The following is a 25,742-nucleotide window of genomic DNA, read 5'->3' as shown; positions in this document are numbered from 1 at the left end:
CTATTATACTACAAATAATTAATTTAGATATTATAAATTTGAATATAATACTCACAAATCAGAAGCCCTGTGCACAACCTCTACTGGGTTTAGAGCTCTAAAGGTTTTCAATTCAGCAGTATCTGCCTTTGTGCATGTTAACGTGTTAATGATGCAACCTGTAAAGCCTGTTCTTTGTTTTTGGGTCTTCCTTATTGGAACGAATGGATTTGGATGACTCTTTGTCACGTTATTATATTCAATGTTAGAATTAGAATAGAAAGTATCGTTTTTTTGTTCATCAGCTCTGGCTTCAATATTGTCACTATAACCCTCTTTTAAACCAATTGCCTCATTAAGTAATAAATCTTGATCAAATTTTTGTTGTTCTTCTTCATTTACTTTATCACCGTTATTAGCTGTAGTAATGTTGTTAACTATATTATTGTCGACATTATTTTTTGAAAATTTAGTGTTACTCGTAATGTTATTGTCGGCATCATCGTCATAAATTCTGTGATCTGGTTGACTTTCCGGTGATTGAATAGCAGAACGAGATGAATGGTGCTTCACACTATGGTTAATATTGCCACCATGGTGGTTAACTGAACTATTCCCGTTATTATTGTTGTAAATGGTATCACTCACACCAAATGCTCCTCTTCGATTGTTAATTGTACTTCTATCAGAATTTAAATCTTCGTCTAAACCAGAAGCTCTTCTTTCAGTTGGACTTAAGGATAATCCACCATTTCCACTGCCTCTTCTTCCAGATCTTAAACCAAAGTGAGTGCCACCCCTACTTTCAACTCCGTCCGAAAAACTATTATCTGGCAGGTTTATTTTTGGTATTTCGCTTGATTTCATCAATTTATCCGTGTTTGGGTTGCTAGAAAAGTTTATATGAGCCTTGGCATTTCTTCCACCTGATATTTCATATTCAATTGCAGGACCAGTTGGGGTCGAAATAACATTTATATCAACACCAGGGGTTATGTGCAATTCCGTAACAACATTATTTGTATCTGGGTTTGCAAATATGGTCGCTTTTGAACTATTGTTTTCCGCGTCAGGTAACATGTGAAAAACAACTGTTTGTTTTGCTGAAGGCGAAACGACAGGAATGTTCTCAGTATAATTATTATTTGAAGAAACTCTTGAATGTCTCGGTCTAGGTGTAGCAACTCCAATTCTAGGAGTATTTAGAATTGAACTCCTATTTTGGTTCACAGGAGAGATCAATCCTCCAGTGGTTTCCATTGGCTCTAAAACACCAATTCTTGGAGGAGGTCCTCTACTTGTGCTTTTTGATGATGAAATCAAATCCGGAGAAGTTGCTCTTCTAGAATTAATCTCGGTGTTGCTTGTCGCTAAATGACAGAATTCTGAATTTATTCCCTGTACCGTATTTCTGTGAGTTTCTAGGTTGTTTATATTTGAAAAAGATGGAACATTTAGCGTCGTTTCATCACCGCATATCAACCTATTATCCCCATTACCACTATTTATTTTCGGCTGATTCATATTATCTCGCATAATGTTTGTCTGAAATTTGTCATTTCCGCCAAATTCTCGTTTTCTTTCATAGTAACCAATGTGTTCGTTGTTAGTATCAATATGTTCACTTTCTCTAATATTATAACACTCATTCCTTTCATTATAATGACAATCATTTGAGCCTCTTCTATGTTCCCTACTTCTGTACCCGTCTCTCATTTCTCTCGTAAACGGAGAAAACGATCTACTTCTGAATTGTTCTGGATTTGAAGATTTTATTATTGTAGATATTGTTGGAAGCTCATAATGTCTCGAATATCTAACCAAACTTGCCCCTTTTTCTACAATACTCATTCTTCTTCTTTCTGCATTATCGTCATCATACTCTTCTTCAAAAAGATACTCCTTTTCTATTTCCCCGTCACTTGGACTATATTGGGCTCTTGTATCTTGCCATATCTCTCTTATCACCTGGGCTTCCTCGAAAGTTAATGGAATATCCTTTGGTACTTTAGTACTGCATTTATTATTTAATACCCATGGATTTCTGAATTTTGGAATTCTGCTTAAATCTGATCTTCTGTGGCAACTCTTATCTTTCTTGTAACTATGTAAATGACGCCTATTGTGCAGCATCTCCATTGGACAACATATTATATCCTCCTGACCTTCATTATTCATGTTTCTGAACTCACTTTCTATTGTCTCACTCCCCTCATCCCCGTATTCAAACTCATCCCCATAGTCACAGTATACATCGTTGATGTGTTCACGTTCATCTCCAATTGGAATCCATTCTCTTTCCATTGTATTTACATTATCGTTATAGTTGTTATTTCTCGCAATATTTCCATATAGATATGGGTCCATTTTGTGTATTTTTATGTTATCTTTCAACGAGTCAAATTCTTATACACTAATTCTTCCATTCAACTCTTGTATCCACTTCTACTAATTATTTACCCTACTTCTATCCTCGTATCCTACTGTTAATTTACCAAACTTCAAAAGTGTTTTCTAACTTAATTTGCTACTTAGGATAACAACTTTAAAACACCATAATACCTAAGTACGCTTTTTGCAACAAACGTTTTTTTAATATTTAACTTTGTTTTCTTTTTTCCACCCTTCCTATTATTCACACATTGCGGAGTGCAAAAGACATGCACGCATGCACTAAAATAATCATAGGATTTTGTTACTATACATATAAATATGTATATATGTAGATATATGAGAAATCTATGAGTAAAAATTTATCTGGAAATTAAATTTGTCATTTAAATTAAAGCATTAATCTACTGTTATATATAAAGTAATAATAATAAACAGTTTCAGGCGTAGATTAGACTTTTTTTAGTCTGTTGAAAAGAAGTTGTTATTTCTTCTCTTATGCACGAATCCTTTGTTTGAAATTTTCATGCCTCAAGGCATTTATGTAGAAATCAATCCAATGTTTCTATTTTTTATTTTTTTTAATTTCGTATACAATTGTTTGGAGTGAATCTGAGTTACAGGATATTAGCATTATCTATCCGTGGTTAAAAAATAATCACATTTTAACTACAACCCAGAAAATAATTGAAGTTATTCTTTCTTTAAATTTTAATAAAATAAAAACAATATTCAATTACGCACATTTACTTCAATTATATGTGAAACAAGCTCAGTAAATATACGAAAAGTCTAAGAAAGAAATCTTTACTATAAGGGTTACTCTTTACAATTTGCAGTAAGAATGTATTGGTTCAGTTATTCTCAAACTTTAACATTTATTTCATAGACAAACTATAAATCATAACTAAACTAAGTAATATAAACACTATTTCGATGATTTACTCGTCTAAAGTCTATATTTGCCATATATTTTTTTTGACTGCCCTTCTGCGTGTCTATCTGCATGCAACAAAATTGCCTATATCGTTAACCAAGGCGCGCGTGGTTTGGCGGCAACACGTTTGTGGATAGTCATGCAATTACTTATAAATTAACAAGTTCAAGGTACGAGTAATATTGAAATAAAAAAAGTAAGAGTTATGTGTGACAATAAGGAAATAAAAGGAGTATTCCGTTTTCGAAAAGGCATTAGTAAACAATGAACCAGAGTGAAGTGATAGATACGGGTCTTAAAGTTGCAAGCCTTGGTGTAGAGGTGAGTTTGCAGATGTGGAAATGGATCGAGCGAAATTAAGATAAATAAAACAACAAAAATGTTGTTACTAGACTTTTAAATGAATAAAAACTGGTGTTTGTTGGTTGAGTGTTTTAATACGCTGAATATTGTGCAAATTGATCCATTTCGTCACACAATAATCTTTGTATTAAATAATTTGAATAGTTATACATTTCAGGTGCGAGGGAGTTTAAGTTGCCTGATGGTGAATATGGAAGGACAAATGAATCCATGAATTGTATATGTATACTATGGTTGCCATATGAGGATCCACTTGAAATATTTGGACTTCAACAAGGTATAAGATGGGATCCAGTTCTTGGAAGAAGATGTACTGGAGTGGCAGTAGCGAGACCATGCACAAAACCTGGGAAGATTGATTCATTGGAATGCGATTTTACAACTTATATACATGCACTAAATGTTGGTAAAATAAATTACATTTACAATAAAAACAGGCACGGAAATTTTTGCGAGGACTTTTCAAGTGAAGATGATACTGATAATGAATTCAATGAGGAATCTTCAAGAATTAATAGTGAAAAGGGTTCAATAATAAGATTAGAGGACGCAATAAAATTTAATGTAGAATTTCCACACGAGCTTTATGTAATAAATAAAAATGAGAAAGGGAATTTTTGTATATATAGACCTAAAAAAGGAAATTTTACAGAATTACCAAATGTGGAAATGGGATACGAGAATCCACCACCTGTTTTTGTTTCAGTTGGATATATTTCAGAAGAAACTCATAATTCGAGGTTACTCAGACCCTCAACAAAGTGGAGAAGAGCATTAAATGCAATTGGGGATGGGGACTATAATTTGGAAACGAAATCACCAATAAAATGGATTGGAACAGGGATGTTAACAAAAAAGGATTGGATTAAAAGTAGCACATCTACAAGATCATTTCCTATTAGATTGCTTCCACATGAAAAACTTATGGAAATAGTAAGTAAATTTAAGAAGGAGATATTGAATTCCATAAAAGATGATGAAAAGGATGGTTCAATTTCTTACTTTTACCCGTTGGTTAATGAAATAGAGAGTAGATTTTTGAATGATTTACAAAACAACACAGACAAAGACGAAAATACAACACAAATACAAGATAACGATCTTGGTACATTGCAAGTACAGCTAAGAACATTTGTTTCATATCCACTTAAAACAAGAGGGTCTTTGAAACCGTTAGTTAAAATATACAAAAGAAATGACTTGATAGAACCATTTTTCCTGACTAGTTTTTGTACAGTTGATATCGATTATATTGATGATATTCCATCATGGAATGATATAGATATATGGGATTTTACTCACTCAAAGATACATGTATGTGTATTGTGGGATCACGAGGCAAAATTGATAGACAAAGGAGGAGACCCACTTAAATTATTTCCATTCAGGTGTGCTGAGATTGATGGAAGACCAATTACTTTGCAATGTAATGATTTTAAGGGAATAAAAGAAAAGGATGTTAAATTGCGTTGTTATTTCTCAGGTAGAGTATTTTTAACACCTGTACCTGGTAGTGAGCCACATCTATATTTATATATGTTAATTAATGGCATTCCCTTTTCATGTGTGAAGAGTCCAGTATTGCTAGAAAATTTGGGAGAAAATAAAGGTGGAATTATAGTTAACAGGTTAGAAAGAATTGAAATAAAAGAAAATAAAACTTTAAATAATAGTGGAGATACAAATGAAAACAGTAGATTTGCAGGTAATTTGGCTTTCAAGATATTGATATGGCCAGAAAATTCAAAGTTTTTGAGTCGAAAAGAATATTCATATTTAAATTTAAGACCACAAAAGGGAATCGTTCACAATTTATTGCACGATTATAGGACTAATGTGCCAGATCAGTATTCTGCTCCCACGTTAGGGCCTTATGGTGTTTGGGTAGGATATTGTGTTAATGATATTAGTAAAATTAGAACAGAATATTCAGATTCATTTAAAGATCTGTTTGGTGAAGCAATATATATGTTAAGTGATAATAATAACTCAATTAATAATGATATGGGTGAAAGCATTAATTCAAACAAAACATCAATAATGGAAATAACTAATCAAGACAGGGGTGAATCTGATGAAGATAGTATTAAAAGAGAAGATTTGGAAAATTTTAATAATTCTGACATGGATACAAACTACTATAATGATGGATTAAGAAGATATAATAATGATTTAACAACATCTAAACCATGTGTACCTCACATGAGTACAATAATAGGTAAAAAAATAGATTGTGGAGTAGCAGGTGAATGGATAACATTCGTAATCCAATCAAGAGACGAAAATGGGAATAAGTCAATTTTGGGTGGAAGTAAAATACACATTAGATTAAGATCTGTTGGATATATTAAGTTTTCATTTACTGCTGAACCACACGGCTTAAATTATTTAAATAATAAAACAATATGTAATGACAATACAGGTGCATTAATAAAGGTAGATGAAGGGGAGGTATGTAAAGTTGGTATTGATGAAATAGATGTACCAATGGAATGGTGTTCTATAGAGTCATACCACGGAGTTTATAATTGTCGTATGAGATGTGAAAAATCGGGTCAATATTTATTAAGAATAACAATGGATGGTCTACCAATAGCAGGCTCACCTTATGACTTAATAATAGCACCATCATTACCTGAACCAAAGGCATCATCAACAGTAGGAGAAGGAACATCAATATGTAGATCATGTCCAACAGTGGATTATATGGTTAATATTGATATTATTAAGGCATGTAATGGTAAGGTTCCAAAATATATTAATTCATTTATTGTTATATTACGTGATGAGTTTGGTAATCGTATATCAACAGGAGGACATCAATTAAAAGCAAAATTTAATTCAGGTTTAGGAAAAATTCAAGCAATAATAGATAATTGGGATGGTTCTTATGTAATATATTATACGGTACACTTAGAGAGAACAATACAAAATTTGAATGCAAAGATGTTTGGTCGTCTTGTAAATAATGAATTAAGCAATAATAGAAAAAATAAATCAGGTACAACAACGACTAGAGCAATAGAACAGGCATTAGGATTAAGCACAAAAGTGAGTGAATCTAAGATAGAATTCAATTCACAGGAAGTTTTAAATATGTTAGATGGTAGTGAAATACAACATATGGCAACAAATATTCAGTACAATGAGGAGAGAATATTAGATTCAGAAGAACTGATGGTATCGACTATAAATGATATAGAAATATCGGTATTTTTAAATAATATGCCTATATATGGATCACCATTTACACCAAAAATAACAAATATCGAAGAAATAAGAGAATGGTACAAGTATGTAGATTTGAATTCAAAAGAAACAACAGAACGTAAATTTGAGAAATTATTGGAATCAAACAAATTTGAGGACGCAATAAAGTTGATGAAAGAATTAGAAAAAAAGTACTTGCATAACTTTAAAGAAATAATGAATGAATTAGAGAGAGAACCAACAGAAAACGAAAAAATAATGGACATTATAGGTAAAAAATCAAAAGAACAAGACCAATGGACAATGTTGCAAAGGAATAAAGAAAAATTGGAAGATGTTATAAAAGATAACAATGATAGAGAGAATTTGTTAATTACATTCGGACGTTATCTATTGAAAAGATTGGAAGATCAAATGATTCGAAGACAGAAAGTAGATTCTGACTTATCCGCTTACAGAGTATTAAAGGAAAATAATTTAGAACCATTGTGTCATAGTTTGGAGGTTGAATATAACAAGTTTCAGCAGCAAAGAACAAGGGAATTAATAAGATTGGTATCATTATTGGAAACAAATAAATTGAATTCACTTGAAGAATTAATGGAGTTGTATCAATTAATAGCAGATGAATTAAGATCATTGGGACGTGGTAATTTAGCAAATCAATTTGATTTGATAAATAGATGTTTAATAGAAGAGCAACAATTAACAAATATAAGAGAGGGGTTATTAAGGAGAAGTGATATACTAACAATGATGGACAAAATAGTATCTGAAAGAGAAAAGGCATTGGATGTAATACTAAACAATTTTAACCAAGCAATCAAAATGGAAGAAGATCATATAGAAAATGAAATAGATCAATTAAAAGTTGAATTATTAAGAAAAATAACACTAAATCCAAATGTCGGAGTCCAGACGGATGATCCTTTGTCATTAACAGATACGATTATGGGACCATTGATATTAGATAGAATAAGTAGGAATAATTATGACAATAAAGAAAGTATATTTAAAAATAAGTATTTATTATCAATAAAAGAAGAAGGAAATTATAATAATGATTATGCAGATAAAGTGATCAAAAAATATTGGAAACCTTTGATGGAATGGGATTTGCGTTCATTTGTTAAGATATTAAAACAGTGTCCAAGATTATCAATATGTTTAAGGGAATTATTTATTTATTTTGCAAATACTCGTTGGAGAGGCAATGAATCACATATTAATACATATGATTACGTAATCCGAGAGAATGATATGAGTAAAATATATTATGATAATAAAAATGTGAATAACAATGGAAGTGAATTAGATATGAATACTAATATAATGAATATAAACAATTTACTGGGTAGTATAGGAGTAAGTGAATTAATAGGAAATTTATCACAATCAAATAATAACAACAATAGCAGTATTAATACTGGTATTAATGGGACTAATACAAATAAAATGATAAATAGATGGACAGTAGGAGTAAACAATGTAACAACAGATGATCCTAGATTTTATTCATATAGAAGAGCAATAGGAATATCTAGAAATGGTTTTAAAAGATTATTATTGTCATTAGATTTATCACCACATTTATTAAAATCAGAGAAAACAATAAAAAATTTGTTTTATAAATTTAGTATAGAAAAACTAGCTAGTAATGTAAATACTGGTAATAGCAATGTTAGAGTGATACCACAAGAATTATGGGTACCATTGCTAAGAGAATTAGCTTATATAAATGCATTGATAAGATTTGATATATTGAGGGAATCAACTTTAGGACAGAATGCCTTGTTAAGATTAAATAAAAACATAAATGATTCAACAGGAAAGGTTGATTATTCTATAATAGAAATGAATAATGATAATAGCAGTGAAAACTTGAATGATATGAGTAGTGAAATGAATAATAATGACAACATTATCAATAGTAATGGTAATAATAATAGTGATGTTGCTGCGAATATTAATGCAAATAACGAAAATATAACTAGAAACAAACAAAAAAATCATCAAAATATAACGGGGGTAGCAGTAACACAGGATAATATTAAAGATTTAAATAGAATAACAGCATTTCGTCATTTTTGTGAATTGTATTTAATACCTTTGTATAGAAAGGTATATTCAAATATAGATTTTACTACAATGAGAATGTTAGCATATACAAAAACAAATTCATATATTGAACAGGATGAAAATTTATTTAAAGAAATTTCAGAATCAAAAAAAAATACTGTTAGCAGTAGTGGTAATAGTGACAATAATAATAGTTGTAATGATTCGTCGATAACAAGCAATCCATCAACACATGAAAAAGTTGAATGTAAGATAGATAATTGTTTGAAGGTAGTAATATCACAATTAAAAATGAATGTAGCTTCATCGATATTTTTGAAATTAGCATCAAAAAGTATGAAAGAATTTGAATTTGATACAACAAGAGACTTAATTGAATATAAAAAACTGAATGAAGATAATGATATATTGAAAAACTATAGTGTAACAGAATTTGACTATATAAAACCACTTTACTTGTATGAATTTTTAAAAGATATAGGTATAATACCTGGTCATATAAGTGGAAGTGATATGCATAGTATAATAGAGAAGATATTAACATCTAGAGAAGAGTATTTACCAGTAAGGTTACCAGTTACATATAAACAAACAAAGTGCATGTCATTTCCAGGTTATATAGAAGTATTGGCAATGTGTATAGCAAAGGGTATAGTAAGAAAGTTATCAGGTTCATTATGGAATCAGGGAGATATAAGAACTGAGGTAATAGAACATTTAATATTATATAACCTATATGATAATAATACAATTAATTAGAATAGAGCACCTGCTTTTTTTGCAGCATTCACAGCAGAGAATGCAATACTTGGTGTATTACCAGTAATGATCATGTTATGATGATCACGATATTCTTCCATCATAGTATCTTGTGTAGTTATAACTCTTAAAGCAGCCTTTTTGCTACTTTCCTCAACTTCTCCAGCCATAATAACTTCGTCTAATATAAAATAAGCTTTATGAAAATTAAATATTAAGTCTAATTCACAAACGTTTCCAAAATAACGGTCTAACACTTCAACGTAATGATGTATAATTTCAAGTGCAAGTAATTCATTATCATTTTTGTCTATACATGCAATAAAATATAAACTTGCATATCTTTTTATAACGAGAGTATATCCTTTCCAGTCAACAAAATTGCATAATTTTCCTTGACGATTCAAAATAAGCTGGGTTACTTCCTTAATATATCTTCTTCTTTCAGATTGTTGAAATGTGGAATACCACTTTTCCAATCTAGTTTTACCTTGACGACTAATTAATAGAAAGAATCTAAACATTTAATTAAGTGTATATTTTATACTTTATTTTTTACTGTTAAAAAAATTCAAAGAGAACGGGAAGTAACAATAGGAGAGATAATTGAAGTGAAATCAATAAAGCTTATGAAATTTATATTCTTAAATACAAGTTTAACTTTATATTTATTTAATTTAAATTTAATATCTGTGATAAAAAGGTTTAAGAAAGCATGAAAAAAAAGCATAAAAGTTGTATACCTTTAATTTTTTAATTTATTTATTAGATTGATCACTTATGTGGGATATACATTTCGAATAATGGACATATACCGGGAAACATACAGGCGGGTAAATACCGAGACATTATTTTGAGACGAAATAAGAGGCGGCAATAAAAAGTAGATAGATAAATGAGACAAATTATAATAAAAACATAAATAAAGTATAGTAAAAATAAAACGGAAATAGGTATAAATTTTTTGTATGAAAAAGTCACCACTATAAATTTATAAAAATTCACAAACAAAAATTCTTCTCTAAATATGGGCTACAGTAAGGTTTACAACTCTCATCCGAAAACATATGGTCAGGGCAGCAGATGCTGTAGAGTTTGTTACAATCGCCATGGCTTAATTAGAAAGTATTCGCTCAATATTTGCAGACAGTGTTTCCGCGAAAGAGCAGAAACAATAGGATTCCATAAGTTCAAGTAAGCAAAGATGAAAATTTTTTACTTTGTTTCCTATTATCCAATTAGACTTTTATATGGATATTCTACTGTTTAGTACACTTTAAATCTATTGAGTTACTTTCTTGGAGTTTACTGATATTACTTCAGATTACTAGAGATAAGAGACTTTAAATTGTTGGTAATTAATAGCTAATGGTGATGATACTAGAAATATACTATATGTTTGGAGTAAGAGTGGTCTATTTTTATTTTTATATGTTTTACAGCAGATAATCATGAGACTCTAATTAATTCAAGGTAATTTTCAAGGTTAGTAGTAACACAACATATACGTATAGATAGATATGTATCAATTTTAGCACATAGTTTCTTTTTCTATTCTCAATAAGGAATAATTTCTAAGGTTTTGAAAAAATAGGACTCTCTCCTTTTTCTAACTTTTTATTTTTAAGTCGATTTTAATATTAACCTGAATCAAAGTGTTGATACCCCACCTCGAGTTTTGTCACTACTTATTATTAGCGCAGGGGTCGGCTGGTGCATTGTGTTAGCTACTAGGTTTCTGTGTAGTTTACGGGTGTAATGGGGAAACTCTACTTATTTCCTAAGGAATGAGCTTGAACAGATACTACTAGATCAAAAATGTGTTTTTTATATTAATGTTTATCTGATCTTCATTCACATAATAGCACACCGGTCTCGAGTACATTTTTATTAAATACGATTATGGCGGCAACTGTATGATCCCCCTCATTTTGTTTGTGGGTAATAAAAAGTTTAAGTTTAATTAAGTGAAAAATAAGTGATTTTTTTTTTAACAATTCAATTTAATAGAGTTTAAGAAGGGTTCTTATTGAATTGAAAGGAGTTTGTAGAAAAGAACATATTTTTGTTTCGGTGAAGAAGAATACTTTATTATTGATACAAATATCATTCACTTTGGTTGCTAGCTTGCAGATATAATGACGAATGAAAACACCAAAATAAAACAAAAAGCAAATGATTTAGAAGAAAATAAGGATAAAAATGATTTATCTGATACTGACTTATTTGTATTACAGGTATTAACAGCTCTTGATCTAATCAGAAAAGGGGTGGAGTTGTCAGATTCAAGGCTTATAGGGCGTGCATTGAGGTATTGTAATGTAAATGGATTAAATATAAAAACAAGGTATCTTCTTGAAATATTAAAAGGTTTAGAAGACAATTTAGACGAGTTATTTTCAAATAGCAACTATAAGGCAATAATTGAATTGTTGGGAATGAACTTATATAGGTTTAAATCTGGAAACTCCGAAAATGATTCAAATATGACAGATGGTAATGATGATCAAACGGAGGATAAAAAAGTAGAGAAACAAACATTTAATTTAATAAAAAATTTTGATTGGAGTTTAATGAAAGCATGTACAAAGGAATGCATAACTTTCTTGGGATTATTGATATTTATCAATTTGTATAATATTGATGTTAAAAATTATAAAGAGAATAAATTTAACAAGGGCAATAATTTTGATAAACAATATGAAGCTAAAAGATCACATTTTTCTTCCTGTTTGAACTTAATTGTTGAAATTTTTGATTTTTCTAGAAAATATATTGATCAATCAATGGATCTTCCAAATTCCAAAGTTGTGTACTATTATTCAAGGGTTCATGAAATTTGTGGTCTTTTTTCAAACATAAGAGGCATTATTCTAGAGTCTTACAGGAAAGCTGTCTTAAATCATAATTCAATGATGCAGGCTGCGTGTATCAATTTAATTCTCAGAAATTACGTATTGACAAATAGATGTGATCTCGGGCTTAAAGCTTTAGGTAAGATGACTTTCCCGGAAAATATTTCCTCCGGTATTCAACAAGCTCGTTATCTATATTATTGTGGAAGAATATACGCAACTCAACTCGATTATAATATGGCATTTAGTAGTCTTACACAATCAAGCAGAAAAATACCTAAAAATAAAGGAATTGGTTCTTTAAATTTTAATCTTTACGTTCAAAAGTTTTCAATAGTAGTTCAACTATTAATGGGCGAAGTTCCAGATAGATCTATTTTCAATACTCCTTATTTAAGAAAAGGACTTGTTCCTTATTTAGAGCTAGTTAAGGCAGTTAGATCAGGTGACATGAAAGAATTTGATTTAATTATTCAAAAAAGAAACAATGTCTATCAAAAGGATGGTACTCTTTCACTAATACAAAGACTACCACACAACGTTATTAGATCTGGTTTAAAGACTATTTGTTTGTCATATAGTCGTATTTATTTGGATGATATCGCAAACTACCTTGGTTGGGACAACTCTAATGACATTGAGGGAGTGGTTTCAAAAGCAATTTTTGACAAGGTTATTGATGCAAAGATAAATGATGATATTAAGTGTGTTGAAACTAATCAAAATCGTGAAGTCTATGGTTCTGAATCCATGATAAATAATATACATTCACGAATTGAATTGTGTCTTTTACTTAGAAATAATGCCATAAAAGCTATGGAATACCCACAGGTTTTTTCGTCAAATAACAATAACGGAGAAGATAATGAATCAATGCGTATTTCACAAGAAGAAATTGATGATGTAGTTAATGATGTTGATGATGGAATGCTCTAGTATCATTTGACAAATATTTCCGTCTACACATTTTCAATTGGCACTCTATGGAATTGTTTAATATTGGAATTCTAACTTATTGTACTATTTTGTTGAATCTCGTTTTTGTTTAGATGCAATGATTTCTTTTATATTACACACATTTATTTAATAATAGTATTTATTTTTATTTTTACTTTATTTAAGATGATAATCTTATGGTTTTGTGATTCTGTTCATCCTGCCACGCAATTACATGCACACATGCAACATTTACACTACTTATATATGATGAGTGATAGGCGGTATAATGTGGGGTAAGGACTAATAATTTGTTTTTGCTACAAGCTTGAGTAATATACTTTTGTTTAATTACTAATACTTTTTTAGAGCTCCAATTTATAATAGAATATTTGTGTGTAGGTTTGTGTAGAACACTTCTTTGGAAGGTTGAAGGAAAGGGAAATAGCTCTGAAGAAGCTGTAAATCTAAATGAATGAATAAGGGGAAATACATAATATTTATTTTGAAAAAACCAAGTTCATAACTCAATGAGTTTTTTAGTTATATATAGATTAAAAAAGTGAATAAAAATGGAGGAAACACATTCAAAAAACAAAGAAGAAATAGGTTCAGAATTAATTCACTACGTTAATTCACTTATTGAACCACTTGCAAGTGACTCGACAAGTTTTACAAATACATATAAAAATGAGAATGAGTCAACATTGTGTTTAAAGTTAGCATCTAAAAACGAAAAGTACAGAAGTAACCAGGTTTGGGTGGTTGGTGTTGAAGCGATAGATGATTTAAAAGACATAATTAAGTTAGTTAAAAGGGAGATTGAAGGAGGACCTGAGACTGAAAGGCACGCAATATCATTATTAATTGAATGGAATACAATTAGTTTAAAATTAATGCCTCTTTGGAAAATAAGCAGTGACAATATTGAGATTCAAAGTTTGATAATACAATTGTTATTTTTGTTAACGCTTCCTCCAGATGAGAACTGGAGAAATTTTAATTTAAAGGCGATGAGATGCAATGCTTATATAAAAAACATGCAAAAAGTTAAGTATTCTCTTTCATATGGATGTTTTTGGAAGGGAGTTCTTTCTCTGTATACAAAACTTAAGAAAGTGGTAGAAAATAAAGGGTTCCTGGAAGAAGATAGAGATAAGCTTAGGAAAAGGGAGGAGTTCATATTGAAATTAAAGGAGGAAGATCAAGGAAATGATATGAATAAAAATGAATTAAGCGATGATGAAAAAGAAGTAGATGTTGATTTTGATGTAGATATTGATAAGTTAATTAGGGAGGGTCATGTAATGAAGTTTAAAAGACTAGAAAGACTTGAGATAAGAAGAAAAATAAGAGATGAAATAATGTTAATTAACGAAAAAGTTGAAAAAAGAAATAAATTGTACATGAATAGGATAGGAATGATAAAAGGACTTATTATCCAAGTTTTGAAGATAAATGATCCAAATCCAAGTGAATCTATTTTTATGTTTGGAATAAGATCGCCGCACTTAATTTTAGTAAGTAGGATGATAGTTAATGGAATACTAGAAATAATAGAGGATGACAGTGCAAGTTTTCTGACTAATAAAGAGAACATTATTAGGGATGAATCTCAATTAGTTGCACCATGGAGAATACTAGAGTATGTCTATGGTTTAATATGCAACATTCAACCAATTGACCTTGTGAATGAATTATTTGAAAAGAAAATAGAGAAAAATAATGATGAAAAATTAAGGAATAAGTTAATAGACAAAATAATTAAAAGATCAAGTTCAACAGGTTTTACTTCAAACTCATTGATGAATAGGCACTCTAGATTTAATCCTGATTTAGCTAGAAAAAGGATAAGCAAATCTAGAGGTTTTACAAGTATTCAATTAAACAACTCAAAATACGCGTCTGCAAATAGGATAGTTAAGTATAGGCATGGGTATGATGCAGAGGAAATGTTTGAATATATCGATATTTTAATAGGACCAATGCAATCAACTGGGGGTAATATACACGATCTACATATGTATGGTTTTAACACAATTGAAGGTACACTAGAAAACATAGACGGAATGAATAAAGTGAATCATCAAGAAACAATACAGTTATTGGGAGCTTTTCTCGATAACTTTTTTAAAACAAAATTGCCTTGTTTATTTGAGAGAATATTTTTAATATTAAGAAATGGAAGTGAAAAGCACACTATATGGGATTTATCAAGGCTAATAAGTTTAATGACATGGTTTCTTTCATATAAGAGGGAGATATTTTATCAGGTTACAAAAGAGGAAAGTGATGTAAACGTAATAAACGATGAACTGACGAGACTGGTGCTAGAAATAAAAATATTAATTGATACTTCTCAAAATACGGCAATTGACTTTATTCATTCGACAATAAAGCATCATACACGTGAAACACTAATGCGAAATAAATCACACAAAATAGTTAGGACATCTCTTCGTTGTTTAAATGAACAATTGAAAATAATACACATAATGTCAAATTCAAATTTAGATAAATTAAGTGGACTAGGAATGTCAATTATTTCTTTTATGGCAAAGTTGGATTTAATGAATGACTTGTCGTGGATATTAAAACATTATGTGAAAACAACTCACCACCCTGAATTGATATTATATTCAATAGAGGTTTCAAATAGACTAATAAAATTAATAAGTAAGATAGGTGGTAACGCTGTTGTAAATATAAGAAGAAGAAGAAAAGACAGACTTACTGGTGAAAGCGACTTTATAAATTACGATGATGACAATGAAGAAATATATTTAAATGATAAGCAAAAACTTCCAGGTTTCAATGAATGTAACTATTCAGAAAAAGTAAAATTAATGAGTTTAGAAGAAATGATGAATGATTTTTGCGATGGAAGAATAGTTTCTGCAATAATGAATATTGTCAATAACTACTCTACAAATCATTCAAACATAAATTGGCATGTTTCTAGGTTAGCAAGAAAAATAATAACTACTCGTCCAATTGGAATTAATAATAAATTTAATGATATTGAAGTTGAAACTGAAAACAAATATACTTATATATATTCAGGATTGTTTTTTCAGCTTACTTATTTCATTACATTTGCCAATATATTATCAGATAAAGGTTTTATAAGTAGTTCTGAAACAGATAAAGGTGCTGAAGACGTAATTTCACTGGCGAGGCATGTTGTACATCAATTTTGGGAGGTGGCTAAAATAAATAAATTCGTTTTCATTGAGCTTCTTTTCTCAAAAAATTCAGCAAGAGGTTTGGGTTTAGCTGATCCGGAGAGATTAAGGTCTATATTTACAAATTATGAAGAAGGCATGGATTTTGAGATAATAAATAGAATGGAGAACACTGGAAGTAATCCACATGAGGCAAAGTTGTATATTAAATCAAAAATAAGCAAGGAAAAAAATTCAAAAATTAGCTGGAGTGAGAAGGAAGATGAAGAATTACTAAGTCTTTATTCACAGTTCGAGGAGAATCCAAAGTGCATATCTATAATAACAGGTCTTCTTTCTGATATAAAAACGGAGCGTTCTGTTAAAAAAAGACTTAAAGAATTGGGAAAATTAAAGGACTTTGAGGCAAATGACAAATATGACAGCGATCTCAAAAACAAAAATATTGATGTGGTCTCCTCTATCATAGATTTTAAGGAGATAAATATAGATGAATACGTATTTGATGAACATTTAAAATTAGATTTAGATGAAATATTAAATGAACAAAGCAATATACTAGAAGAAGCATATTCAACTAGAGAGCTTATGATTGATGATTTGATTGATATTCCACTGGAATCACCATCTTCAATCCCAAATTCACTTATATCAGATTCTAAGTACACTTCGATATTAAAGTCATTAGGATTAAAACAATTTGAGAATAAAGAGGATAGCATTTGGATGGTTCCAAAAGAATTATCTCAAAATGAATATTTAAAAATGATAAACACGTATAAAGAATTGATAGTGTTGGACCTATTTGATTTGCATCAGATGTTTAAACATATTAGTGAAGACAATAAGATAAATTCGCGTTCTGATAACTATAGACACGATATTAAATACTCAGATAATTTGTTAAAGGAAACTATAATAGAAATATTTGAAGATTCTAAATTGTACGTTGATTTTCCAAAAATTAATTTAGATGATGAAATACCTAATGAAAATGGATTATTTCACTTTTTGTGTTACGAATTAAAAACGATATTAGATAAAAATAAAAATGATGAGTATCAGGATGCAGAATATAACGGAGATTGGGAAAATACAGAATCAGAAAGTTTGACTCTATGTCTATCTAAGGAAAGATTTGAATATTTGGGGATTAAAAAAGAATTAATTAACGTATTTGAGTCTGACCAGATATCTAAACTTTTAAAAATACTTGGATTTAAAAAGAAGCTCATTTCAAAAGACACCCAGTTTATTATAAATATAGACAGAGGTATTAACCGTGACTTGCATAAAGGGAAAGAAGATAATTTGTTTGATGATGATGATTATTTAAACAACAATGTTGATTTTTGTGATGAATTTATTGAGTGTTGGACGTTTGATTGCGAAAATATATCGCTTGCCGAATTAAATAATAGATATAATATTTTATTAAATACAATAATAAGTTTAAAGATAAATGAGAACAAAATAATAAATAACTCGAATAAAAACACTAATTTTTCAAAGAAATTTATATTAGAATTGTCTGGGAACATATACAAATTAAGAAAAAAGTTGGGAAAAATTGATTGTATAAATACAATAATTGATAAATTTAAAGAAATCATAAGTGATGACAGAATAATGGAAACAAAAACAAATGATACATTTAATATATTTTGTTTAAATTCTAAAGGCGAGTACGACCACTTTGATTTTGAAAATAAGTATTTTAAGAGATTAGCAAAAACATTATTTGGAAAACAAGTATTTACAAATGGGTTAAGTGGCTATACATTCAGTGATTTATTTGAAAAGTACAGTATTGATAAGATAAACGAATTGATTGAATTGATGAACAAATTAAAAAGCATGGATTTGTCTCAGTTGGCCACATTTATTGATTTAGCAATTGATGAAAAAAAACACAATGTTGAAGGTGGTAGAAAAACCAACGAAACAGAGATAAAAAAAATTAAAATAGACACAAGCAACAAAGAGAATCAACATATGTCAGATGATTATTTATGTTTTGATTCAAGTAATGAATTTGGTAATAATAAAATAAAAGAAACGGACAAAAATAAAAGTATGACTGAATTTCCGGATGAATTGTTTGCATCTGATTGAGTATCACTGTGGTATTAAACGAAAAAAAATTAATCAAATTTTATATCTTTATTTGGATCAAAATTTTTGGGACCGTACAATCTGGATTTTTTGGAACTAACTCCAATATATTTAATTTCTCCGCTTTTTGTTTCTCTAAACCCTTCAGGAAGTTCCTCTACATTATAGGTTTGGATCTTTGCATTATGGAATCCGTCATCGTCTCTTATTTTCTTTTTTTGTCTTAATGCAGTAAGTATACCTTTGTTACTTGGGTTGTCTTGAAGATTTTCGTCGTAATAAATAACAATGCTACCATCATTTAAACAAAGTATCAATTGGTTAATATTATGAGACCATTCAAATGACTTAATTTCATTATCTATTGCAATCAAAGTACTTGGATAATGACTATTTGCATCTCCACCCGAATTAATTGATGATTCGACATTTAATGAAATAATGGACCCTTTTACTGAAAAGGGATCATTACGTTTTTCGCATTTATTTGTTGATATTAGTACACTTTTTCTACACTTTGAGTAAATAAACTTGGAATATTCACAGTTTCCGTCAGAATATATATTAACGAATTTGTTGATTGGCCGGTTAGTTTTCCTTATATCCCAAACTTTAATGGAACTGTCAACTATGCCTCTGCTAACAATGTAACGTTCTTGTGTTGATTTGTAATTAATAAAATTAACGTCTGATATACACACTGAGTTATTTTCTGAAGAGTGAGCATTCCTAATTATAATATTTGGCGTGTCTGAAAACAGACTTCCACTTCTATAAAACAGTTGAATTGAACCATCAGTGCATGACGAGACTATATATTCTCCAGAAGCTGATATATTGATGGAGTTAACTTGCATTGATGAAATGTTTAGCTTCCTTTCATCTAAACACTTCATTACACAATGACTTGGTATATATCTGTCTATTCCAAATGGCTCGCTATTTAGATTAAATAATCTAATAGTGTTATCGATAGACGAAGTTATAAATTGACTTTCATTTAAAGTATCCCACTTACAATCTAAAACTGTATGTGTATGACCGTAGTTTGACTTTGCAGATTTAACATATGGGTCTCCCTTAACAGTTCCACTAATAAAATCACCATTACCATCAAACACCCTGCAGATGGAGTCTCCACACGCAGCAATAATCATGCTTCCATTATTGTTATATTTAATAGATCTAATTGAATGATCCTCCAACGGACATATTACTTTACTTGGCTTTAAGCAATTTGAGAATAAATTGTTGAATTCGTATATTTCTATTTCGCCATTTAATGTACCACAAACCATTTTTTGTCCTTTTATCGGCAGGGACAGACATGTTATCTGTTTCTTATTCCCCTCACATTCTTCATCTCTAAATCTTACATATGAATCTACTGGATATTCTATTTCCTTAGTAGAATTTAGTCTGCATTTTTCATGCAGTTTTAAAATGTTGTTTAGACTGTTAATTCCATCCGAATCATCATCCTCACTGGTGTTATTCCCTCCGTATTTGTAATTCGAATTAGCCGCCGTAAGCTTCTTTGTCGTTTCATAGTCGTTTCCGGAGTTACTTGTTTGTTTTTCGGTCTCTTCTTCGCTGCTAGAACTGTAATCCACTATCTTTACATCTTTCTCCATGTTTCAATGCTGTACCTAATGGTAAATAGTGCACAGTATGTTTAGTGTTGTGGTATTTACTGTAAAAAAAAATCTTTACCTGTTTGGTGCTTCAGTTTGAACTATTTATCCATTTCTGAGAATCAAATTATTACATTTAATTTATTTCAAGTGCTTTAAATAAGTTTTTTGTTTATTTTCCTGTTAACTAAGGGTACTTTCAAATTCCGGCAAATAATAAAATGTACTGGTCTCCAAGTATTTTTATTAAAAAAAACACATTTTCTTGTTTAATTGTAAAATAAAACAATTAAAAGACAAAACAACAAGAATCAGTGACATTAATGTCTGTGCTAGTTACGGTTGGCACTACTAAATTCGAAGAGTTGGTAAAGGAAGTGGATAGACAAGAATTTCATGACAAGTTACTAGTTTTGGGGTACAACAAACTGGAGATACAGTATGGAAGGTATGTAATTGTTTGAAATTGGATTAAAATTATATTAATACTGTATTTGTTTGTGAACAAATAACTTTTAATTCGTTGTTAGTGGAGACTACAAGCCGGTTGAGAGAAATGTTAGGTTTAGTCTGGACAATTCTGTTAAAAATGAATTACTAATAACGGCAGTACCTTACATGAAAGAGATAGTTTACAGGGACTACGATATTATAATTTGTCATGCTGGAGCCGGCTCGATTCTCAACTCCCTCAGAAATAACGTAAGTTTGTGCAATGCTCATTTCCAAATAAACAATTACAATTTCCCTTTGCATTTAACTTAATTTGATAATCGCAGAGGAAGACAATAGTTGTTGTTAACAGCAAATTAATGGATAATCACCAATCAGAGCTTGCATTTCAGTTAAACAAGGACAAATACTTGGTTGCAATTCAGGATCCAAAGCACTTGCCAAATTCAGTAAGTTTTAATACACCTTTTTGTCTCAGCGAACAAATTAGAATAAATTTTACTCGAATCTTAATCAAACCTTAACTCTCCACACGCACAAATATGCTAACTCGTGATATTTACCGCATTCAAACAAAACTAAAAAGATTGAGGCTGTCAGCAAAGAGAAAAATCTAATTCCGTTTCCTAACGCTGATAACTCTGCCTTTAGAAAACTGATCAACGGCATTGTTTGCACGAACATCTGGAAATGAACCCCTTTATCACAAAACCTTTATGCATTACAAACGACAAACACCTGGACACCCATCTATATCTCACACTAAAATAAAATCCGAACACTTAACCTCCACCATCTCATCGTTTCTCCATAGCTTCCTGCTCTGACTTTTTGCCACGTAAATATTAAAAAATGCACAACATGGCGCCAAGGGTATCGAATTACTGATGCCACGTCGCGTCTTTTAATAACAATTAAGGAAATATGTAAAAAAAATTTTGGAGGAAAAAAAAAATAAATAGATTTGATGTGGATATACAAATGAAAAGATAGAAAAATAGTGATATAAATAAAACAGGATAATAAGATTAATGTGAGTAGTAGGTAACAACCTGAGGAGGCGAGAAAAGGACTGAATGTTGCTGGAGGTTTGTATTGAACGTTCATATTAAGTTTTTTGGCGTAAAACACCGAGAGTTGGACGCGAAAACGCTTTCAATAAGGGTTTGGATTGCTAGGAACGGCCAGTGATGAAAGATTTGGAGGTTCATTGTTGTATGGATAGTCAGTGGTTCGATTTTATTCCATAAGTTAGTTAATATGACGAAGGTGAGCAAGTATAAGGAGTACAACCGTTTAAGGGTGTTTGTTGCAGCTTTTTCGATATCGGTAGCTGCCTTTTGGTGGGTACTGGCACTCTTCAGCAGATCATATCATTATCTGATAATTTCATTTCCAATAGGAAATTACTTAACGATGGACATATCATTGTGGAACATATGGGCATCGTCAGATTGCAATCCGGTTTTGTTGAATGGAAGACTCAACTTTGATTTCTGTCGCTGGGTAATTTCAAATATAGATGGGAATTCAATAGGAGATGTAATGAGGTTCTTGTGTTTAAGAGGATATGGCCTAAATTCACAAGAAAGCAATTGCAGCACATTTTCAAACTTGTATTCTGGCTCTGCAGCAATGATAGCTTCAATAATATTAATTATATCATTACTGTTGGCGTCTTCTACTTCGATTGTTTTATTATATATTAGAGGTTCAAGGAGGAATATAAGGGCAATAGTACTAATACAGTTGGTTCTTGCTTCTGCCATTTCGATTTTATCACTATTTATTTATGTGTCTGTTGGAGGCTTCCAGGCAGATTTTAGTGGCTTCTATCACTCAATTAAATCAAACAGGCTTTCTTCTTTGTTTTTTAATTCAAATACATTAAATTCTGGTTTCTATATCGCGGTGACAGCTGCTTCATTCACCACGTTTTTAATTCCCTGGGTTTCATATATAATAAGTTCTATAGAAGAAGAGGGAACTGAAAATACTTCGTACGTTTCTGCTCTAAAACATGCCTATTATAACCAAAAACTTGAGGATGAGATCGCCGAAACCGAGTATCTTTTAAACAAACTCAAAAGCGGCCCTATCATATGAAATTGTCGCAGGTAGCATATTTTGTCCATTAGCATTTTGTTTTTTAAATTTATTGTGTTTAATGTATGTGGTATCGTTTATGTTTACCAGAGGAAATTCTCCAAATGACTAGTTGTGCTTTACTAATCTTCACCTGCTTCGTTGCTTCTAGTGGCTGTTGTTGCTCTTTGCATCACTGTATATACTATTTATTTCCGAGGAATACTCAGACCGTCCATCTATTTATTTCTCTCGCAGGTCTATTACCATGTTTTTTCTTGAATATATAAAATGAAAAGGCGGGCAATTTCACTGAGCTAAGGTTGGGAATAGACCGATACAAATATTTAAATAGTAAAACAACAACTCGTAAAAAACGAAACACAGACAGAGTTTCAAACGGTGTTTTAAACTCTTGACCGGGCTTTGGCCTTAGAAACAATTTGGGTAAAAAGGTACTAAAATAAGAGGGTTTATACAGGTCTGGGCTTTGTGGTCCTCTTTTGACAAGAATAGAAATGGAATTAATTTTTGAATGCAGTAGGGTTTATTTCAAATAGAAAGGAGATAACTTAAACAATGTCAGAGTCTAGGAAGAGACAGAAGGTTTCTGAGGATGAGAAAACGAGGAATAGTGAGATTAAATTAAATCCGTGGAATAATGATAAACCATACAGCAATAGATATTTTGAATTAAGAAAGTTCAGAAAGTCGCTGCCTGCTTGGAATGAGAGGAGTTCATTTTGCAAGCTAGTTAAAAGGAATCCTGTTGTGATACTTGTTGGTGAAACTGGCAGTGGAAAGACGACTCAATGTCCTCAATTTGTATTACAATCTGGAATAGGGTGTGATATGAAAATAGCGTGCACTCAACCAAGAAGGGTAGCGGCAATAAGCGTAGCTCAAAGGGTATCTGAAGAAATGGACGTTAGCTTGGGGGAAGCAGTAGGATATACAATTAGATTTGAGGATAAAAGCTGCGATAAAACAAGACTTAAGTACTTAACTGACGGTATGTTATTGAGGGAAGCGATGTTTGACAACTATTTGTCGCAATACGGTGTAATAATGTTAGATGAGGCTCATGAAAGGACGATATCTACAGATATACTAATGGGATTTTTAAAGGAAATACTAAAGAAAAGAAGCTTAGAGTCTAAGTCTCCACTTAGAGTAGTTATAATGAGTGCGACACTGAAGTCAACAAAATTTCAAAATTATTTTGATGATGCTCCTGTTTTCAGTATACCTGGAAGAATGTTTCCAGTTGAGATTAAATATTGTGAAAAAGCAGTTAAAGACTATTTGGAAGCTTCTATAGAAGCAGTAATAAGAATTCATCGTGAAGAGGGTCCGGGAGATATATTGCTTTTTCTGACAGGTGAGGAAGAAATAGAACAGGCAAAAAGCAGGATTGAATTCTTAAGTTCTCCGTTGCAACAAGAGTTTGGGGAGCTTGTTGTCATTCCTTTATACTCTTCCTTGCCACCAAGCAAACAACAAAAAATATTTGAACCTGCTCCAGGTCCAAAATATACAGGGGGTCCAACTGGAAGAAAACTAGTCATAAGTACAAATATAGCAGAAACAAGTGTGACTATTGATGGTGTTGTTTATGTCGTTGATCCGGGATTCTCAAAACAAAAGGTTTATAATCCAAGAACGAGAGTTGAATCCCTTTTGGTTTCCCCCATTTCAAAAGCATCTGCAAAACAAAGAGCCGGTAGAGCAGGAAGAACTAGGGAGGGAAAATGTTTCAGACTATACACAGAGGAATCATTCAAAAAGGAGTTGATTGATCAAACACATCCAGAGATACTAAGAAGCAACCTTAGCTCAGTTGTTCTTACGCTAAAAAGTCTTGGAATAAGCGACTTGGTTCACTTTGATTTCATGGATCCCCCTGCTCCAGAAACATTAATGAGAGCATTGGAACAACTGTACTATCTTGAAGCTATGGATGATGAAGGTGAATTAACACACACAGGTAAATTAATGACAGAGTTTCCAATTGATCCACAAATTTCCAGGATGTTGATATTATCATCTGAACATGAATGCACATCACAGATACTCAGTATTACCTGTATGCTTTCTGTCCCTGCTGTATTTCAACGACCAAGAGAAAAATCAAGAGAGGCAGACAAAGCCAAAGCCGCATTTATTCACCCAGATGGCGATCATTTAACGCTTCTAAATGTGTTCAATGTTTTTAAAAAAACTCTTTTCGAAGGAGGGGAAACTGCAGCCAAAAAGTTTTGCAAGGATAATTTCCTTAACTTCAGATCTCTTGTTTCAGCTGATAATATTAGAAAACAACTTTTGAAAACATATGAGAAACACCACCTTAATACCGTCTCTGCAAACGGTAAATATATCCAAGAATTGTCGTCACCAGATATCTATGCTATTCTTGATTGTCCTAAGTTAAGTATTAGCATAAGAAAGGCCATAACACGCGGCTTTTTTATGCAGGTTGCATGCCTCCACAGGGCGGGCCACTACACAACTGTACGAGACAACCAAGTCGTGCACTTACACCCAAGCTGTATACTAGATTCAAAACCTGAGTGGGTGGTTTACAATGAGTTTGTCCTTACATCCAGAAACTTTATTAGAACAGCGACGAGGATTAGAGGAGAGTGGCTTTTTGAGAGTTCAAAGAAGTACTACAACCTCGAGGAGTTTCCACCCTCTGACTCTAAAAACAAACTAATGCAGATAAACAATTTTCATTAAGAGCTAGAGTGAATTATATGAA

General features: G+C 31.1%; 8 protein-coding genes across 8 annotated transcripts; 5 read left to right on the top strand and 3 right to left on the bottom strand.

Annotated features, from left to right (window-relative positions):
* Positions 1–51: 51 nt before the first annotated feature.
* On the bottom strand, positions 52–2,346 carry FG386_002163 (uncharacterized protein; the record flags this gene model as incomplete). The annotated part of the gene is made up of 1 exon (XM_067341511.1): positions 52–2,346. One exon carries the CDS (start codon positions 2,344–2,346, stop codon positions 52–54), a length of 2,295 nt encoding a protein of 764 aa, XP_067197597.1.
* Positions 2,347–3,571: 1,225 nt separating this feature from the next.
* On the top strand, positions 3,572–9,663 carry FG386_002162 (uncharacterized protein; the record flags this gene model as incomplete). Its single annotated transcript, XM_067341510.1, has 3 exons — positions 3,572–3,628; positions 3,815–9,528; positions 9,573–9,663. 3 exons carry the CDS (start codon positions 3,572–3,574, stop codon positions 9,661–9,663), a joined length of 5,862 nt encoding a protein of 1,953 aa, XP_067197596.1.
* Positions 9,664–9,714: 51 nt separating this feature from the next.
* On the bottom strand, positions 9,715–10,242 carry FG386_002161 (clathrin assembly protein AP19; the record flags this gene model as incomplete). The annotated part of the gene is made up of 1 exon (XM_067341509.1): positions 9,715–10,242. The coding sequence occupies one exon, from the start codon at positions 10,240–10,242 to the stop codon at positions 9,715–9,717; it is 528 nt and encodes a 175-aa protein (XP_067197595.1).
* A 1,614-nt stretch (positions 10,243–11,856) lies between these two features.
* FG386_002159 (uncharacterized protein) lies at positions 11,857–13,509 on the top strand (the record flags this gene model as incomplete). Its single annotated transcript, XM_067341507.1, has 1 exon — positions 11,857–13,509. One exon carries the CDS (start codon positions 11,857–11,859, stop codon positions 13,507–13,509), a length of 1,653 nt encoding a protein of 550 aa, XP_067197593.1.
* A 572-nt stretch (positions 13,510–14,081) lies between these two features.
* On the top strand, positions 14,082–18,809 carry FG386_002158 (SANT domain containing protein; the record flags this gene model as incomplete). Its single annotated transcript, XM_067341506.1, has 1 exon — positions 14,082–18,809. The coding sequence occupies one exon, from the start codon at positions 14,082–14,084 to the stop codon at positions 18,807–18,809; it is 4,728 nt and encodes a 1,575-aa protein (XP_067197592.1).
* Positions 18,810–18,838: 29 nt separating this feature from the next.
* Positions 18,839–20,443, bottom strand: FG386_002157 (uncharacterized protein; the record flags this gene model as incomplete). The annotated part of the gene is made up of 1 exon (XM_067341505.1): positions 18,839–20,443. The coding sequence occupies one exon, from the start codon at positions 20,441–20,443 to the stop codon at positions 18,839–18,841; it is 1,605 nt and encodes a 534-aa protein (XP_067197591.1).
* Positions 20,444–20,766: 323 nt separating this feature from the next.
* Positions 20,767–23,002, top strand: FG386_002156 (uncharacterized protein; the record flags this gene model as incomplete). The annotated part of the gene is made up of 4 exons (XM_067341504.1): positions 20,767–20,891; positions 20,974–21,145; positions 21,223–21,345; positions 22,094–23,002. 4 exons carry the CDS (start codon positions 20,767–20,769, stop codon positions 23,000–23,002), a joined length of 1,329 nt encoding a protein of 442 aa, XP_067197590.1.
* A 558-nt stretch (positions 23,003–23,560) lies between these two features.
* FG386_002155 (PRP43 involved in spliceosome disassembly mRNA splicing) lies at positions 23,561–25,720 on the top strand (the record flags this gene model as incomplete). The annotated part of the gene is made up of 1 exon (XM_067341503.1): positions 23,561–25,720. The coding sequence occupies one exon, from the start codon at positions 23,561–23,563 to the stop codon at positions 25,718–25,720; it is 2,160 nt and encodes a 719-aa protein (XP_067197589.1).
* Positions 25,721–25,742: the final 22 nt, after the last annotated feature.

Source organism: Cryptosporidium ryanae (assembly GCF_009792415.1).
Source record: "Cryptosporidium ryanae isolate 45019 chromosome Unknown contig_33, whole genome shotgun sequence".
Lineage (NCBI taxonomy): Eukaryota > Apicomplexa > Conoidasida > Eucoccidiorida > Cryptosporidiidae > Cryptosporidium > Cryptosporidium ryanae.
The sequence above is the reverse complement of the archived record's forward strand: the minus strand, read 5'-3'. Positions and strand labels throughout refer to the sequence as shown.